Below are 20317 nucleotides of genomic sequence, written 5' to 3'. Positions count from 1 at the left end.
GAAAAAAAAAAAACAGATAAACTGGATTTCATCAAAATGAAAAACTTTTGTGTATCAAAGGATACCCATCAACAAAGTGAAAAGACAACCTACTTTGGGAATGGGAGAAAATAGTTGCAAATCATATATCTGATGAAGGACTTATACCCAGAATATATAAAGAACTCTCACAGCTCAACAAAAAGATAACCATATTAGAAAATGGGCAAGGGACTCAAATTTCTCCATAGAAGATATACGTATGGCCGACAAGCCCATGAAAGATGCTTGTCGTCATTAGTCATTAGGGAAATACAAATTAAAACCATAATGATACACACTTCACATCCAGTAGGATGGCTGTCATCAATAAAATAGGATGAGTTGCCTGGCTGGCTTGCTTGGTAGAACATGTGACTCTTGTTCTCGGTCATGAGTTCAAGCCCCACACTGGGTATAAAGATTACTTAAGAAAATAAAATCTTTCAGGGGGCACCTGGGTGGCTCAGTCAGTTAAGCGTCTGACTCTTGGTTTCAGCTCAGGTCATGATCGCAGGGTTATATGATTGAGCCCTACACTGGGTTTTGCATGGGAGCAGAGTCTGCTGGACATTCTCTCTTCCTTTCTGTCTCCCTTTTCCCCTCCCCCTACTTGTGCTCGCTCGCTTGCTCTCTCTCCTCTCTCTCTCTCTCTCAAGTACATAAATTTTTAAAAAGTAAAAATCTTTTTTTAAAAATGGGAAATAAATGTTGGTGAACAAGTGGAGAACTTGGAATCTTCATATATTGCTAGTAGGAAAGTAAAATGGCATAACCACTTTGGTTCTTCAAAGTGTTAAACATATATTATCATATGACCTAGCAACTGCATTTCTAGGTATATACCCAAATGCAGTAGAAACACATCCATGCAAAAATTTGTATGCAAATATCCATAGTAGCAACATTCATAATAGCCGAAAAGTGGAAATAATCCAAATATCTATCAATTTAAGTGGATAAAAAATGTGCTTTATCCATTAAATGGAATATCATTCGGCAACAGAAAAGAATAAAAGTATTGATACATGCTCCAACATGGTTGAACCTTGAAAACATGTTAAATGAAAGATGCAGGTCAAAAAGACCACGTGTGATTCCATTTATGTGAGATGTCCATTATACTCAAATTTAGGGAGACTGAAAGACTAAAGCGTGGTTGCTTGGGGTTGGGAGATTTGGGGGTTGGGGGGGTTGGGTAATAGGTACAGAGGTTTTTTTGGAGAGGATTAAAAAGTCCTAAAATTTATTGTGGTGATGGTTGCACAATTCTGTGAATATACTAAAATCACTGAATTGTGCACTTTAAGTGTGTGAGTTCTGTGTTGTGCAAATTCTCTCTCTGAAGTTGTTTACAAAAGTGCCAGTAGAGAGAGTACGAACAAGGCAATCCCAGAAGAAGAAATACAAATGGCTGATAAGTATATGGAAGGTGCTCATTCATTGTTGTTAATTAGATGATCTGTAAATTAAAACAGTTCATTAACTTCTTATTGCTCCTCAGACTGACAAGAACAAAGACATTATCTATGGTTAAATGTCTTATAGGAATATTATACCTTTTGCTAAGAATATAGCCCTAGAATTATAATTAATATTATCCAACTGAGCAGACTCTAGAAATCACTCAGTCCAATCCCTTTATTGACAGCAAAGAATAAAGGATTCATTCAAATTAAAAGTTAATTAATGGCATAGGCAGTCTCCACTCCAAGTTTCCTAACTTTTCTTTTGGGAGTCACGCTTTTCTACTAAATTGGATACAACAAAAGCTGGGACTGAGAAGTGCCAGAACTCTGGAGGGAATGATCAGGATTTCTAGGATCTTTTTCTTATTAATGGTACCAAATTAATGTTGTGGATGTTCATTTTACTTGTAATTGTTTAGTATTTTACAATAGCTAGGCTTTTTATTCATTAAATTTTGCTTTCTGCTTCTTGGTTTCTTATTTTTGGATGCTTTCCTGTTTTGTTTAAAATTCCCCATACAGCCTGTAAATTGAGTCTGTCCTACACTGTGTTTTGGAATATCCCATTTTTTTGATGGATAATCTTTGGAAATATGTTTTGGAATATCCAGTCATTGATTAAATAAACCTTCTCCTATCCTGTTACTATAGTTTCTGTTTCATACTTTCTTTCTGAGTACCATACTTACTAGACAATCATCTTAGATCTGTTTCAAAATCTGATACTACAATTTTGTGGTTTCTCATGTTTTTTCCAGAGAATAACATTTGTTTCTTCCTCAAACTTCTCATCTATGTAATGTACCGTAGTATAACTTCTTACCTGTGACCTGCTGAAATTTATATCTTTAAATATCTATTTTTTTTCACAGGACAACTAATTTTGCTAGGTACTATATTTTGCTTATCTTTTTGTGCCTAGATCTTAGTAAACGATTTGTTAGATAAATACTTGAAACATTGAACTTTTATGTTGTCTAGTTAACATTTTATTCTTTTTTTTTTTTCCTCCCCTGTCCCCAGAATTTGGAGTTGTCTGCTTACTATTTTCCGCAACACTAGTTTATTTCCCACCCCGGCCTCCACTTCCTCCCAGTGTTGCTGCAGCTAGCCAGCGGCTGAGTTATCGGCGGAGCTTTTGTAGATTATTAAGGTAAATATACTTTGAATTGCTGAGTGGTTTTGACTAGTACCTTCAAGATAATTTCACATTTATTTAAGATAATTTAGCATGATAATTTTTCAGCAACCCATTAATCAGGTTACAAATAACTGATAAAATACTGATTAAATATTTTAGAGGGGTTTCCTATCAGAAATCTATTTTTAATATTTGTTTATTTGAGAGAGAGAGAGAAAGCACACACACGTGCATGGTGGGGGTGGGGTGGAAGGAAAGAGAGAAAGAATTCCCAAGCCAACTCCAGGCAGAATGTGGAGCCCATTGTGGGGCTAGATCTCAAGACCCATGAGATCATGACCTGAGCCAAAATCAAGAGTCAGATGCTTAACTGATTGAGCCACTCAGGCAACCCTATCAGATATCTATTTTTTAAAATCACCAAAAGCAGGGGCGTCTGGGTGGCTCAGTCAGTTAAGCATCTGCCTTTGGTTCGGGTCATGATCCCAGGCTCCTGGGATCGAGCCCCACCTTGCCTTGGGCTCCTTACTCAGTGGGGAGTCTGCTTCTCCCTCTCCTTCTGACCCCCCACCCTGCTCATGCTTACTCTCTCTCAAATTAATAAATAAAAACTAAAAAAAAATTTTTTTTTAATAAAAAAATGGTCTTCTTTTTGTAGAGGAATCCAAACCACTTCATTGCTGGCCAAAGTGATAACTCAGATCTGTGGGAAAAAAATTTTTTTAATGTTTATTGGACATTTAATTCTGATTTTGGGTAACTAGTTCTTTTATTCCTTTTTTGACTGATAGGAAGAAACCTCCTATAAAATTTACTATGTATTTGTTGAACATATCCCTTAATATTGTCCACTTAATTGTCTAAAAAATTTTTTTTACACAGCGTTCATTTTGCTCTGCTGCAATAAATTGCAGTTGCCATTCATTGTAAAATTTGCAGTGTATTTTCTTCTACTCCCTAATTTTTTCTTCATAAATATTCAAATAAGCAAATTACGAAGTTATATCTGTGTAGAAAAGAAGTAATGAGAACTGTGTCAGTTCATTGACACCAAGATCAGTGACTGGTTATAATACTAGAAACAACACATACTACACCCAGCACATTAAAATAAAATCTTACCCTATGCAGCAGTTAAACTGAAATGTAGTCCTACAAAAAAATAAAGTTGTGGTTAATAGGGAAGTACTTTTCACCGCTTCTGTTTTTAAATTTGGTTTAAATTAATTACAATGAAATAAAATGAAAAATTCAGTTTCTCCATCGTACTACTAGCCACATTTCAAATGTTCAAAAGCCACATGTGGCTGGTGCCTACCAAGTTAGCATAGCTAGGTAACATTATTTTTCAAACTTTGGTTCACAGCCACCTAATTTAGTAGGTAGACCATCTTTAAAAAAAAAAAAAAGTAGAATGAAATAAGCTAGAATGGAAATATTGTATCACATGTAGTAAGGGTACATAGTTTTTGTTTCAGAATGTATGTATGTATGTATATGTGGGGAGATCACAATGTAAAAATATACTGCTTTGGAATACAGCAAAAAGTTTTTAAAAATCACATCTCTGTAGCATGTAGAATATTGCCTTCCACATAATAGGCAAATAAAAATATTTGTTAAATTGGATAGTGACCAGTGGCACATACGTGTAGGTGATTGTTCAAAATGATAGTTTTTTTTTTATTTAATGCTATTTAAGTTCTTCCCTGCGCAGCACCAGAGTTTAGATAGCAATCAGGAAAGGTAGATTAGCTCATACTATGCCAGGCTAATAATTTGGACTAGTCTGTGGAAAATGAGAAGTCACTGAAGAATGAGTTGTGTAAAAAATTGTTCTGACAAGGAAAAACAATATAAAATTATCACTGTGACCACAGTAAATGCCCTGTGTTTGCTTCTAATTACTCTAGAGTCAAGATCGCTATTCTCTGTTAAAACCATAGAGTATAAGATCTTTCCTCTCTATAAAACACCCTTTTCACCAATGCCTAGCTTTCCTTCATTTCTTCCATTATTTGTTATGTCTGCAGAATTGCCCCTAGGGGAAGCCTCTCTAGGGGAGTTCTTTAGACCTGCCATGCCCCCCGCCCAAGCCTATCAATGTAATTTTCTCTGGCCCTTCAAAGGATGCCTGAATAATTGTAGATTCACATGCAGTTGTAGGAAATAATACAGAAGGATAACATGGGCTCTTTATGCGGTTTCCCCCAGTGATAACAACTTAAAAAACAGTTGTACAGTATCACAGCTAGAAAATTAACATTGGTAGTCACAATAAAGAACATTTCCATCATCACAAGGATCCCGTTTTTTGTTCTTTTGTAGCCACGTTTACATCCCTTCCACTCTACAGGCAAACACGGATTTGTTCTCCATTACTATAATGTCGCTTCAAGAACGTTATATATGGGCGCCTGGGTGGCTCAGATGGTTAAACGTCTGCCTTGGGCTTAGATCATGGTCCTGGAATCCTGAGATCGAGTCCCGCATCAGGCTTGTTGCTCAGTGGGGAGCCTGTGTCTCCCTCTGCCTCTCTCTCTCTCTGTCTCTTATGAATAAATAAGTAAAATCTTGAACAAAGAAAAAAGAATGTTATATAAATGGAATAGTATAGTACTTAAATTTGGGAATTGGCTTTTAAAAAAAGGAGAGAGAGAGAGAGAGTCAAACCAGAAAACTGACTCTTAACTGTAGAGAACAAACTGAGGGTTGCTGGAAGGGAAGCATGCAGGGAATAGGTAAAATGGGTGATGGGTTAAGGAGGGCACTTTTAGTGATGAGCGCTGAGTGTTGTGTGTTTAGTGATTTATTTTATAATTTAGTGATGAATCACTAAATTCTACATCAGAAACTAATATTACACTGTTAACTAACTGGAATTTAAGTAAAAACTTTTAAAAAAGCCTGTTTCTCTGGAGAGTCAACTAGGTTGTTTTGTGTATCCGTAGTTACTCCTTTTTCTTGCTGAATACTATGGTGTGGCTGTACAGTTTAACTGTTCACCTGTTGAAGGACATCTGTGTTAATTCTAGGGGTGTTTTGGCAATTACAAATAAACATTCATATGCAGGTTTTTGTGGGGACATAAGTTTTCATTTCTCTGGGATAAATGCCCAGCACTGCAATTGCTGGATTTTGTAGTGGTTGCATATTTAGGTTTTTTTGTTTGTTTGTTTTTTTAAAGCCTGCCAGCCTATTTTCCAGAACGGCTATATCATTTTTCATTACTGTAAGCAATACACAAGTTATCTAGTTTCTGTGCATCTTTACCAGACTTTGGTGTTATCACTTGGTTTTTGTTTTAGCCATTTTGATAGTTATGTAGAAAAGTACAATCTCTGTAGAGGACAGTTGGCATTATCTATTGAAGTTACAAATACACATATTCTTCTGACGTGGCAGTTGCCCATATGTACTAGTGCACATGTGAAATGATTATTAAGAGCAAAGAAATAAATATATATATGTGTGTGTGTGTATAATATCTTTATATATTATATGTGTAATAAAATACAGATCTCTCAGTGAGGGCTGGTTAAATAAATTGTGATTTAGCAACATAGTAGAGTACTACGCAGCTCTGAAAGAGAATAAGGAAACTCTTTATTGACTATGGAAGAGTTCTAAGACTTATTAAGTTAAACTGAGGGTTTTGGAGGGGTGTGGGTGGGGGTTGGGTGAGCCTGGTGGTGGCTATTAAGGAGGGCATGTATTGCATGGAGCAGTGGGTGTGGTGTAGAAACAATGAATCTTGGAACACTGAAAAAACAAAAATTTTAAAAAAAGTAAAATTCAGCAAATGGTTGTAATATGGTACCATTTATATAGAAAGATTGGGGAAAGAATATATACACACACACACAGTTGAGAATATATATATTAATATGTACATATCTATAATATATATACAAATTTATATAAAGAGTATACAAATTTTTATATATAATAAATTATATGTAAGTACAAATTTATGATAATATATAAACTCTTATATAAGAATATAATATATAGGGGTACCTGGGTGGCTCAGTGGGTTGGGGCCTCTACCTTCGGCTTAGGTCGTGATCTTAGGGTCCTGGGATCAAGCCCCACATTGGGCTCTCTGCTCAGTGGGAGCCTGCTTCCCCCTCTCCCTCTACCTACCTCTCTGCCTACTTGTGATCTCTGTCAGGTAAATAAATAAAATATTTTTTTAAAAAGAATATAATATATAAATTTATATAATATATAATATACGCATTTGTATATATATTTAAGCTTGTATATTACTAACTGTTTCTGGGAGTTACCCAAGAAAGTGCTAACGCTGGTAATTGTGGGAAGAGAGGAATGGGGTAAGAGGGACATGTTTTCCCCATATTTTTATACTTTTTGGTTTTGAGCCATAACATTGTATTGCCTATTAAAAATCATTGACTAATTCAGAGTTTAATAGCAATAAAATAAAAATTAAAACTGCTCTCTGAAAATAATAAAACTAGCAAATTATGTATTTCTTTTTAAGCTTTGATTTTTTTCCCCTCCACCTCATTCAATGGAGAATAATTTATCCTTTCAAGTAAAAGCTTTTTTTAACTATACCTACCTATTTACTCTATGAAATAGTGTTGGTAATTCATTTATATAATGAACACTGACAACTTTAAACAATATAAACAAAAAGGATTTTTGTAAAAAACAAAAAATTTAAAGAACTTTGAATTTATTAAGAAATTGACAAATATTTTCTATTTATGATTCTGGTGTTCTAGTTTCCAAAGGACTTACATTTTTCATGAGTAAGAATTTAAAATCAAGATTTTGAATCTGTAATAATATTTTCTTTTACTTCTCTTTTACAGCAACATGAGATTTTTGATGATTGCTTTAGCGTATGCCATACCACTTGGTGTATTTGCTGGTTGGTCTGGAGTTCTGGACTTAATTTTAACACCAGTGCATGTTAGCCAGGTAAACATTTTATTTCTTTATATGTTGTAGGTATTTTTAGTTCATTTAAATTATAAATATTGTCTGTATGTCTTGGTTTAAACTTCAGGCCTGGGTAAAACATTATCTGATACCATTTTTGCAAAAGCAAAATCCTTAGGAGATAGTTAAAAATAATACTGATTTTCTTCCTGGATTTTGTTAACAGCCATGAACTTTACATTTATTGCCTGCTGTTAATGATATTAAAAACAGAAAAATAGAGGAGGAAAGCTTCGTTTTGTTGACTGCATCCTAATCTTGCTTCACAGTTTATAAAGACTTAAGATCCCATCGTCATATATATGGCTACTTTGTCATTTTAATTTCTCACTCTCTCTAGTCTCAGAATCTCATTTCTTTAAAAGTAACCATTTCACTTATGTGCTTCAGGCCGTGTATTCCTTCTTCTCACTTCCAGGTAGCATGGTAGAAAGGAGCAGAGGGCTTCGAAGGGGCAAATGGAGCAAGTCCAGCACACGGACATGCCATCCCACTGTATGAATGAGCAGCGATCTGTCCATTCTGCTTATGATGAACATTTGGATTGTGTACAGTTTTTGACTGTCACAAACAAGGTGTAGGAATGTTCTCGCACACTCTTGAGGCACCTCTATAAATATTTCTGTTTGGATATCTAGCTAGAAATAGAATTACTGCTTATGGTATATGCCTGGTTTAATAGATGATCCCAAACTTCCCCAAAGTGGTTGTATCAGTTTATAGTCCTACCAGCAGGAGGTGATGTTTCTCATTGCTCCACATCTTCACCAACAGTTGGCAGTGTTAGTCTTTTTAAAGTTAGAAATGCTAATGGCTGTGCAGTTAAATGCCATTGCAGTGATATCTTCTTAAGTGTTTGTTGAACATTTGAATATCCTTTCTTGTGACACACTTGTTCAAGTCTCTTGCCCACTCTTGGACTGCCTTTTCCTTACTGATTGTAAAGAAGAGAGCTGTGCAGAAGGGGCCTCCCCAGAAGACTATGACTATGTGGGGTCCTCAGCAAGTCTTGGCTGAGAGATGGACTGCACATATAAAGGGCAAATATCCCAGAGGCTTAATGGAAAAATGGCTAGGAGGTGTAAAGCAGAACAAATAGATTAGAGGGCAAGCAGTGCTGGGCTCTTAGATTCTCACTCAGCTGGAATGGTAAGACCTCATTAATGCCTTGTTAATACACTTGGGCTTCTTCTGAGACACAAGAATCTAGGCCAGAGTTTAGAATCAAGAACCGTACTCTAAATAAAATAATACACTTAGACCCACAGTACACAAGCCCTGACAAAAATTGGCTGAGGAGACAATTTGGAGATTGAGTCCTACCAAGTGAGGGGAGCTTATAAAACACTTTGGTTTCTACTTACCTACCTTAATAAAACAAAAAATTAAGCCTGTACAAGTTCAAGGTGATCAGTTATTAATTGAACTGTGGACTAACACAAAATGCAAAAATGAACAATTTTAGAGAAAGATAAAAGGATCCAGAATCTTTATATTGTGTCATCCATGGCATGTACCCTACTGTTAAAAGAGAAAAAAAATTAGACAGACAGGAAAATGTGACTCGTATTTATAATGAGGAAGTACTGAATAGAAACCAACTCAGAGGTACACGTTGAATGTAGCACAGAAATGCAGGAGAGAGAAATCTTTGCTTGCTTGAAGTTTATTAATATATATATATATATATATAAAATAAATATACCATACATACCATATTGGACAGTGCAGATCAGAACATTTCTGTCATCATAGAAAGCACCGTTGGATAGGTTTATCATCATTCCTTTCACATTTAAACCTAGAATTGAATTTTGTGCTTGTTATAAGGTAGGAGTTAAGTTTCTTTTTTTTCCCATGTAGGTATCCATTAACATGGTATCAGTTTTTGAAAAGATCATGCTTTTCTCTTTGCTCTCTAGTGTCATCTTTGTCATATTGAAGTGCCCTTATATGCACAGATGCATTTCTAAACTTTTTTCCCTCTAGTTTATTTGCCTATCTTTTATCACTTTTATCTACCCAAGTGTCTCAAGTATTTTAGTGTTATAATAAACTTTGGTATTTTGTAGAATAAATACACCCCTTTATTGGGATTTTTGCTAGAAATTTTTGAATCTCTAAGGTCAGTTCAAGAATTAACTTCTTTGTAATTAACTTCTTTGTGAGCCATATATTACATTTATTAATATATTCCCCTATGTTATCTTCTATAGCTACCTTGTCTGGTAAAATGGCTACTAGCCAACTTGTGTCTATTTAATTTGAAATTTAAATTAGTTGTGGGGTACCTGGCTGGCTCAGTCAGTTAAGCATCTGCCTTCAGCTCAGGTCATGATCTTGGGGTCCTAGGATGGAGCCCCATGTTGTGCTCCCTGCTCAGTGGGGAGTCTGCTTCTCCCTCTGCCCTTCCCCCTGCTCGTGCTCTCTCTCTCTCTCTCTCAAATAAATAAAATCTCTTTAAAAAAAAAGAAATTTCAATTAGTTGAAATGAAATAAAATAAAAATTACTTTCTTAGGTTCTATTTTCTCTAATTTCCTTTGGAGACTCTATATGTTATACTTTCACATTATATGCCCTATGTCTCTTAATCTTTTTTCTGAATTTTCTATCCTTTCGCCTTTCTCTGCTTCAGACTGGCTGTTTCATCTAGCCTTTCTTTCAACTCACTGTTTCAGTTTTCAGCTCTAATATTTTTGTTAAACTCATCTGTAAGTTGTTAATTTCACTTGTGTTCTGAAGTTATAACATTTTTATTTGATTCTTTTTCATAGTTTACAAATTTCTATAGAAGTGCTCAATCTTTTACTTTTTTGAATTATTAAAAATAGTTCCTTAAGTCTCATAATTTCTTGATCTGGATCCCCTGTGGGTCTGTTTATATTTGTGGTATCCATTTATGTTTTCTTACCGCCTTATGAGGTGTGCCTTTATTTTTGACTGAGTGCCAGACATAGTATATAAAAAATTGTAGAGCTCACTTAAGCATCAAGATGATGTTATTTAACCCTAGAAAGAACTATGTTTTTTCTTACAGGACTCTAGGAATCCAGTTTTAGGAATTGAGATAACTGCGTTTCAGTCCCACAAAATACTATTCTATTTTGAGTGTGTGGTATCTTATATAGCCCTTCAAAGTCACCATCTAAAGGCTGAGGTTTCGGGGCACCTGGGTGGCCCAGTCAGTTAAGTGTCTGCCTTTGCCTCAGGTCGTGATCCCACATCCACGTCAGGCTCCCTGCTCAGCGGGGAGCCTGCTTCTCCCTCTCTCTCTGCCGCTCCCCCTGCTTGTGCTCTCATGCACTCTGTCAAGTAAATAAATAAATAAATCTTTAAAAAATAAAAATAAGGGTTGGGGTTTTTTTTACAAGGCCACCCACCCTACAATAGGCCCTAAAGTCAATTTTTTTTTTCTTTCCGAGGCAAGTATTCCAAGCATGCTCAGTTCCAAGAAAGAGTGTAGCACCCATTTATTTATTTTTTCATTTATTATATATTTATTCAGCCCTCTATTTAAAAATTTTATTATTTATACATTTTTTGGGAAGTATAATTGACACACAATGTTACATTAGCTTCAGGTGTACAACATAGTGATTCAGCAAGTCTGTACATTATGCTCTGTTCACCACAAGCGTAGCTCCCATCTGTCACCATACCACACTATTATAGTACCATTGGCTATATTCCCTATTGTAGCACCCATTTAAAAATTCTGATTTTGCAGATTTTATGCTTCTCATTATAAATCTCGAGACACACTTTCAAGTGTCTTTCTCTGTATAAACTCTGAGAGAGAGACAAGGAGTCACACCAGGTATTAAATAAAGTGAAATTTAAAATTAAATGAGGAAGAACAAGGCACTTGGATGGATCAGTTAAGAGACTGACTCTCAGTTTCAGCTGAGGGTCATGTTCTTGGAGTCATGGGATCGAGCCCTGAGTCAGGCTCTGCACTCAGTAGGGAGTCTGCTTAAGATTCTGTCTCTCCCTTTCCCTTGCCCCCCACCTCTGCACTCACTGTCTCTAAAATACATCTTATTTAAGAATTAAAGAAAAATTATAATAAATTAGTGGGTAGAATATTATTAACTAGAGCAAATGTCATGAACAAAGGAAGCAGAAAAGCACCACTGGCCTGAAAGAAGCAGGATTACTACAGTTGGATGCACAGTGGTTCTTCGCCTGACACAGGGCCCCACTCACCCAGGGGATAGATGGAAATGTTTGGGAGGGCCTAATAGCAGCATTAAGTGGGCCTTAGACAATGGATACTAAATGCTGTGCAGGGAGAGGGGCAGTTCTGCAGAACAGAGAATTCTCTGGCCCCAAATGCCAATGATGAAAAAAAAAATGTGGAGATAAATTAAGCTTCAGGCTGTTCTCTTTCTCCTGAGAGTACTTATCTTTGTTCTGGCACCAAACACTGTTAAGTAATTGTATTACTTAGAGTAGGCTAAGCTGCTATGAGAAGTAGAATCCCAGAATTCTGAGGCTTAAGGAATTTAGTTCTCATTTACATCATAATCTAGGACGGTTTGCATAACAATCCAGGACATTTGTCCACAGTTCGGATAGCTCTTTTCCTCCCACTGATTTAGATACCCAGGCTGCTTCCACTCTGCAACAATCCTGTCGCCTAGGACCCTGTCATTGTATGCATGGTTTAGGCTGGTGACTACATCCCGATTCTAGTGGTCGGAAAGGGAAAGGAAAAGGAAGCCGGGAGGAGCTTACAGCCGTCGTCCAGGTTCTCGCCTGAAGGTGGCACACTTTCATTCTGCCCACTTCCATTGAGAACTTGTGCACATAGTCACATGTGTTTGAATGGCCGCTAAAACATACAATCCACCTGAGTGCCTAGGTAGAAGGGAACATTTTGGTGAAGAGGTGTAATGAGAAATATGACTAGGAAAATAATAAATGGTAGAATTTAGTTTGGGCAGCTCTCAAGTGGCAGGTCAAGTTAGGACTTGGCCCTGTAACCACAGTGAAAGCCAGTAACTATTTCTGAGCAGGAAAGTGGAATGATTTGGATAATTATTCTGGCAATAGTGGGCAGAATAGATTGTGGAGACCATTTAAGAAGCTATTACAGGAATCCAGAAGTAAGAAATAAGGTAATAAGCAAGCATGGTGGCCATGGGAAGGGAAAGAGGAGACAAAATGCACTGATACTGTTAGGGACACATGGAATTCCAATGGTAACCAGTAACATGTATTGAACATGTTAGCTTATTTAAGTCTCAAAAAAAAAAAAAATCCTTGTTATCCTCATTATAATAATGAGGAAACTGAGACTTAAGAGTATGAATTGGGGGGGCGCCAGGGTGGCTCAGTGGATTAAAACCTCTGCTTCCAGCTCGGGTCATGATCCAGGGTCCTGGGATCGAGCCCCCCTTTGGGCTCTCTGCTCAGCAGGGAGCCCGCTTCCCCCCTCTCACTCTGCCTTCCTCTCTGCCTACTTGTGATCTCTCTCTGTCAAATAAATAAATAAAATCTTAAAAAAAAAAAAAAAGAGTATGAATTGGGACAGAAGCCAAGTCATAGGAGGAGGTAAAAATACGTGAGTGATGGGTGAATCTAGGCAGTATTTGTAGATTGCTCGAGAAAGTTTGGCCATGAGGGGAGGAAAGACTTAAAGACATTATTAGATAGATGGAGAATCATCATCAGGTGGTAATAACAGCCTTTACTGAGCACTTCCTATATGCTGACCACTGATTTAAATCCTGTACACAAATTATCTCATTTAGTCCATTCTGTGGGTAAGAAGACATAATTTGTCCAGGGTCATAAAGCTGCTAAATGGCAGGGTTGGAAATGTTTTCCCACGAGTGCAATGAGCTATATATTTGAAACCACCTCAAATTGTCTTTCAGTAGTCTCCCTAGGTGCTTAACCCCCATTTCTCATGCTCTCACTTGCTTTCTCTTCTGTGAGTTTTCTCTTCTGTGACTCTTGATACATCTTTAATTGTTGCCAGATGTTTGAGCACCTGATTATTTCCCAGTAGTTTCCTGTATGTTGGTTATATTTAAACCTCTTGGGTCAGCGACCATCTTCTGTCCTTTTCCTGTTTTCTTAAGGGTTCTAGTACAATGTAGCACATACTTGAAAACATTTATTTGTGAAACTGATTATTTTGTTGATTTAAATATTCTGATAAAAGTTAATCAAGAATATACTTACTTAGATAAATTGGATTAGTCACACATGAATCCTTTTATTCATTTTCTTAAATAGTATTTTCTAGATTTGTTGCCATTTAGTTATTGATAAAATATTGAATTATGCCTGTACATAGAAATGCATACATATATATTGAATTATGTATTGATTAGAGAAGATCTTTTTTTTATGCTTTCTTAATTGCAGCCTCATAGTCTTATATTAAATGTGTCTGCCACTTTCTCCACAGGTAGATGCTGGCTGGATTGGATTTTGGTCCATAGTTGGAGGCTGTGTTGTTGGAATAGCTATGGCAAGGTGAGAATATTCTACGTTAACCCTGTGAGTGGGCTGAACCAAAACCAAAAAACAGAAAAATGGCTGCTTTTGATAAATGTTAAGATTCAGGGAAAAATAAAATAGGCAAAGGTCAGAGAAGGGCACTTGTTCAGACTATAAGAAAATTCATATGCAGTAAGAATTTGCTGCTACAAGAAACCTTTCTCAGGAGTAATCTGTCCTAAAATGTTTTTGGAGGATGGAGATGTATTTCCAGTGTAAGCTGCGTCTCTCCCATATTATTGGAGAACAGGATCTACAAGTGAAACCCAGAGAAAGGCATTACAATAATAAAGACAAATTGATTACTTACTGAGAATAGAGAAGAATTGAAAAGAACCATTTGTAAGAGCATCTCTAGAACTTTCCATGAAAAGGGAGGATCTGATTAGCAGAAATTTATTTTCAGTCTTTTTTGGCAGGTACATCCCTGTTTATTCCCTTTTGATGAAAAATGTGCATAAAGACTTCCAGTTTCACCAGACTCCCTTTGATCTTAACCCATTATGACAACACATTTTTAGAATGAGTCAGAAGAAGGAAGAAGTCTCATTTCTTTCTTAAAAAAAAAAAAAAAAAATGGAAATATCACTTATCCAGATGACTGCCTGTAAAACTATTCTTGGTGTTTCCAAGGAGATAATACTCATTCACTTCCCAAATCATTTACCTTGTTTCATCAAAAACAAAATTAGGCAATCAACTTTACCAGAAAGAGAAGAATCTAATTACATATTTGGGGAGATCAAATAAAATATGTAAATCACCTCAGTTTCTAAATACTTAAACATAATTGACACAGGATAATATTATAGCTAGACCTTACAGTTTACATAGTGTTTCTGGGATAATGAAAGAATAAATTGACACTGTAATTTCTAAATCACTCTAAGGTTTTTACAAGTTAGGGAAATATAAGAATAAAATCTAAAAGCTAAAAAAGAGGAATAGGCAGGGAGCATTTGTAGGAAATCACTACATGGATACTGAAATACATTGACCTGTCACATTTGACAGAATCTTATCTAATTTTTCTAATTAAATCTCTAAGCCAATTATAGTGAGTCATCATTAACCAAATCCTATTCTGAGCACCACATAGGTCAAAGAGGGAACTAAGATGTATTAAAAATGACATCTCACATGTACCTTTCTCTTTATATTTTTTCTGTAAACCCTTAATTTTATCTGTATAGAAATAGAGCTAGAGGAGAAACTGAGAGTGAGGACATTTCTGTTTTTAATTTGTTGAAATGGAAGTTCTAAAAAAATACTACCCTTACTTTGGGATCTGAAATCAATTGTAGCTATCTGCTAGGCCTAGAATCAATTTTAAAGTTATGTTCATAACACCATTTGGGGGATCCCTAGAACAGAATCTCCTTATAGACATTAGTGCTTAGGTGATTTTTTTTTTTGTAATTATGGTACTAAAGGCCACTACCAAATGTCCTAATAGCTACACTATTCAAATGGTATTAACCCATTTGAAAGGACTAGGTCTACAAAAATAGGTAAGAGCACAGTGGTTAGCTTAGTCTTGTGTGATTTGGCCCTATCAGTGTCCTCACTGCTCAACTTTTTTCGGTTCTGATTGTACCAGAAAACTATTTTATTCTCTCATACCTCGCCATCTGCCTGTGAGACAAGTACATTCTTGCAGCATACCAAAACATAAATCAAAAAAGTGTTTGGTGGGCGTGAAATTATAACAGTTTTTGGATTTTCTTGAGGGAAATTTCTACCAAGCTGTAGAACCTTTTTCAGAGTACATAAGAATTTTCTGCTAGTGAACTTTCATAGTCGAGAACAAACCTAAGTCATTGGGCAAAGATGCATCCATTTTTTCCACCAAAAGATGGCATCAGCTGTCATAGGAAGCTATTTTAGCCTAGATAAGACTTACAGACATGATTAGCCTTATCACATCAAATAAGCATGAAACACAAAAGATAGTATTGAAAGTTCCAAGAGGGACACTAATGTAATTACAATAGAAATTAAGATCAATTTTAAAGCTTCAAAGTAGAAGAAACATGGTAGATGTTATATTTGGGATGGAATCGCTTTTTCTACGATAGAAACAATTCTCAAGGACAGAGTAAGTTGTATGTAGGCACAGCCAGAGAATTGTGCCTGTACAGCCAACAACTACAGGTGAGGAAAAGTGGTCGGCAAATAGAAAAGTTGTGGGTCTTAACTAAATAATAAGCATCTCTACCATTTGCCTTTTTATTTCATGTTAATTCAGAGAAAAGCAGGAATTTTGAAAGCTTAAAATGCTATGAAACATAAGTTACAACCTTTATAGGATAGTATTCGTTATTCCAGAGCTACATTCTTGCTTTCAAGAGCTTACAGTCTAATCGGAAGACAAAAAATAAACACATGCAAAAACAAGAGAAATGCCAATAGAGATAAATGCCGTGAAGAAACAGGGTATGGAGATGGGATGAATGGTGAGGACTTCTTCCATGAGTGTGGAGTCTTATTGAACTTACTGAGACCTGAACGACCTGTGGAGTAAGCCGGAGTGAGTCATGTCAGGAATGGGAGGAACCAGCATTCCAGGCAAACAGGACAAAGGCAAAAGCTACATCTTGCTGTGGGAAACAACCCTCGCTTGTACAAGAAACAGAAACAGGGCTGCCCAACTGGAGAATAGTTAGGCAGAAGGAGAATGGAGGCAGAGACCAGATTATATAGGAGCCCAAGGGGCTCTAGGGGCAAGCATTTCTATTCTCTGAGTTTGAATTTGGAGAGAGCCATCTTTGCCAGTTTATGTCAACAAGTTAGCCTGTTTTCTAAAACTAGAATAGTAGGTGCTCATTATAGAATTTTGGGAAGTATAGAAAAATATTTGAGGAAAGTAAAAGTAGCATTTAAAATCACAGAATCCAGGGGTGCCTGGGTGGCTCAGTGGGTTAAGCCTCTGCCTTCAGCTCAGGTCATGATCTCAGAGTCCTAAGATCGAACCCCGCATCAGGCTCTCTGCTCAGCAGGGAGCCTGCTTCCCGCCCCTCTCTGCCTGCCTCTCTGCCTACTTGTGATCTCTCTCTTTGGCAAATAAATAAATAAATCTTAAAAATAATAATAATAAATAAAAAATAAAAACACAGAATCCATCCTGTCAGTTACAGATCTTGAGCAGAGATCACATTTTGTGTGTTTTGTAAGAGGAAAAAAATACCTGCCACAAAGTAACATTTATCACATACATACAAAATAAAATGTACCAGTTAAAAAAAGTTTTGTTACTTGCTTTAAAAAGAACTCATGGAAATTTCTTCAAGAAAGCATTGTTTAATGAAAGTGTGTCATTAATTTTTAAATAGTATCTTAAAAATCTGGGTAGGCTTATAATAGAACGTTGTTTCTTTTCAGGTTTGCAGATTTTATCAGGGGTATGCTGAAACTAATTCTTCTCCTCCTGTTTTCTGGGGCTACCCTCTCATCCACGTGGTTCACCCTGACCTGTTTGAACAGCATCACACACCTGCCTTTAACCACAGGTAAACAGAGACTATTTTGAACTTTGAATAGATATTTTCAGTTCATGAAAATATATATAACCCAAAAGTAGGAATTTTTCTCGTTTTCTATTCTATAGAAATAGAATAAGTAATTATAGTTATAAAACTATAAAAATTATAAAACTAATAAATGTACAAAAATATTTCCCAAGTCCAGGCATCAAACTATCTTTCCAACTAAAAAGAGTTCAAGGACCACCTAGGTGACTCAGTGGGTAAGCCTCTGCCTTCGGCTCAGGTCATGGTCTCAGGGTCCTGGGATCGATCCCCACGTCAGGCTCTCTGCTCAGCAGGGAGCCTGCTTCCCCTTCTCCCTCTGCCTGCCCCTCTGCCTACTTGTGTCTCTCTCTGTCAAATAAATAAATAAAATCTTAAAAATAAAAAGAGTTCAAGAAATAATGAAAAATAGTTTCACTGGTATTTTACCTATGGAAAATAAGTATAATCTTTAGTCTAAAGTTATATATAGCATGGAAAAGCCTATATTCTTTTAAAATTCATATCAGAGCATAATTCAGAGATTTTTATCTTCTTTATAGCCATTACATCATTGTTAAGAAATAAGGAAAATGAGTAAAGGCATAAAGCTTTAATGTTTGAAGTATATACCAGTAAAATTTCTTCCACCAACACCTATAGATTATTCAGTCTTCTTATATCGTTAATATAAAACAAAACTTACTGGCAAATACCTATTAGAAGTATATTATAGGCAGCTTACTTAGCTCATCTGATTGACCTGAAATATTTATAGTTGCTATTGCACTGTTATTAATAGTATCATTTTGGGGGTCTGCATTAGCTTTCTATGGCTGCTGCAACAAGTTACCACAAATATAGTAGCCTAAAATGACACAAATTTATTGTCTTACATTTGTCGATTAGAAGTCCAACCTGAGTCTCAGTAGGCAAGAGTCAACCTCCAGGGAAGAATCCACTCCTTGCCTTTTCTAACTTCCAGAGGCTGCTGACATTCCAGGGTTCGTGGCACCATTCCTCCATCTGTAAAGTCAGCCATGGGTCAAGTTCTTTTCATACAACACACCTGCACCTTTCCTCGAAGTCACATCTTCATCTGAGCTCTCATCTTCTGCCCTGCCTTCCACTTTTAAGGATCCATGTGATTACCTTGAGTGCACCCAGATAATCCAAGATAATCTCCACATTTTAAGGTCTAGTGAATAGCAACCTTAATTCCATCTGCGGCCTTACTCATACATAGACTAAAGGGACCTTCCTCTCATGGAGTCCCCATAAAACATACATGCCACTGGGCAGTAGGTCCCTGTAGAGCTACTTTCAGACTCTTGTGTACTCTTATCCATGCAAGTGCTTGTTACAACAAATAATCCTACAATCCTCCAGTCTACCCTTATAACAAATAAACCCGTAATTAAACACATAATCCAATAGGTGGCTATTACTTGCAGATGGATTAAAAAATCTGCATCTTTAGCAGAATTCCTTTTGTTAAAGGAAAGGAAAGGGAGAAGCAATAACAGAGCTCTCTTGGTCTATAAAATGATCTGTCATAGTATCCCAATTTGCATGTATGTGCTCTGTAATAAAATGACCAGCAATTTATATATCAGTTTATATATCAATTTATATACCAAATTTTTCAAAGATAGCCTTTATTTTAGATATCCGTCTGCCCTGGAGTACCACAGCAAATTCACAAGGGCATCATGGCTTATTTTAAATTTCTGAAGGAAACAGGGATATTCCCTATCTGTCAGACCCTTTGTGAACCTCTAGTTCGAGAGAGTGAGTGCCCAGTCTCATCATTAGATCCCTGCTGCATTCTTTTTGATAACATCATATCTTTGAAAAGTTTGGTTTCCCGCAGTGGCTGTGATAAAAAGTAAATACCGCACAAAAATCAGGAACAGGATATAAGGGTGGGTGTCAGTCTGATTCTCAGGTTTGATTCCAAGATTTGAGAAGTCATGCAGTGCCCATCAGATTGCCCATATCTCATTAGTAAGTGATTGTGGTTATTTGAGAATGCAATAAAAATATATTTCTTTCAATATATGGGTATTATTTTTTAAATGGCCACTAAATTGTTAGGACATACACATTTATTAAATGGTTTGGCCCCAACTATGTAATTAACAGAATGGTTATTTATTTCTCTTGGCCTTGGGCATACTGAGGCACTAAGTGTGCTGTAAAGGCAGGTTTGGAAAATTTCTACCCTGTACCATCCTGCCAGGAATCCCTCTCTTTAATTTTTATTGTTTTGCCTATAAAACTCAGTCATCCAGAGTAATAGCTTTTGGATAATGTGTACTTTTTATATACTAACATTCCTACATTAAGGTTTTGGAACAATTTTGGCAAGTATTCTGAGCCAGAATTTTTTGTTTTATTTTATTTTATTCGGGTATGATTTCATAATTTAGCAGTTGCACAGCATTCTGGTGGAATAGTTTTAGTTTGCAACCCTTTTGAGTACGTTACACTCAGATGTGTGTGTGTGTGTGTGTGTGTGTGTGTGTGCATGTGTTACTGTATGTCAAGTACGTATCTGTTAGATTCTACAAGAACAAAGTTGTGGGTACATAATGAACATATATTTGCCCTTGAATTAAGTGTAGAATATTCATTGTAAGACATTACGTTCATGAAATTTTATGTGTTTTCTATTTGCTATGATAAAAGTAAC

General features: G+C 36.3%; 1 protein-coding gene across 2 annotated transcripts in view; it reads left to right on the top strand.

Annotated features, from left to right (window-relative positions):
* Positions 1 to 20317, top strand: part of SLC49A4 (solute carrier family 49 member 4) — a 67267-nt gene that overhangs the window by 29525 nt on the left and 17425 nt on the right. For both annotated transcript variants that reach the window (XM_032869513.1, XM_032869514.1), the window contains exons 4-7: positions 2511 to 2640; positions 7473 to 7581; positions 14025 to 14092; positions 17498 to 17625. In XM_032869513.1, coding sequence (XP_032725404.1) covers positions 2511 to 2640; positions 7473 to 7581; positions 14025 to 14092; positions 17498 to 17625 — 435 coding nt within the window. The remainder of the gene's footprint in view (positions 1 to 2510; positions 2641 to 7472; positions 7582 to 14024; positions 14093 to 17497; positions 17626 to 20317) is intronic.

Source organism: Lontra canadensis, unplaced genomic scaffold (genome assembly GCF_010015895.1).
Source record: "Lontra canadensis isolate GAN:19392208 unplaced genomic scaffold, GSC_riverotter_1.0 scaffold38, whole genome shotgun sequence".
Taxonomy (NCBI): domain Eukaryota; kingdom Metazoa; phylum Chordata; class Mammalia; order Carnivora; family Mustelidae; genus Lontra; species Lontra canadensis.
This window is presented reverse-complemented; position numbering and strand designations above follow the sequence as displayed.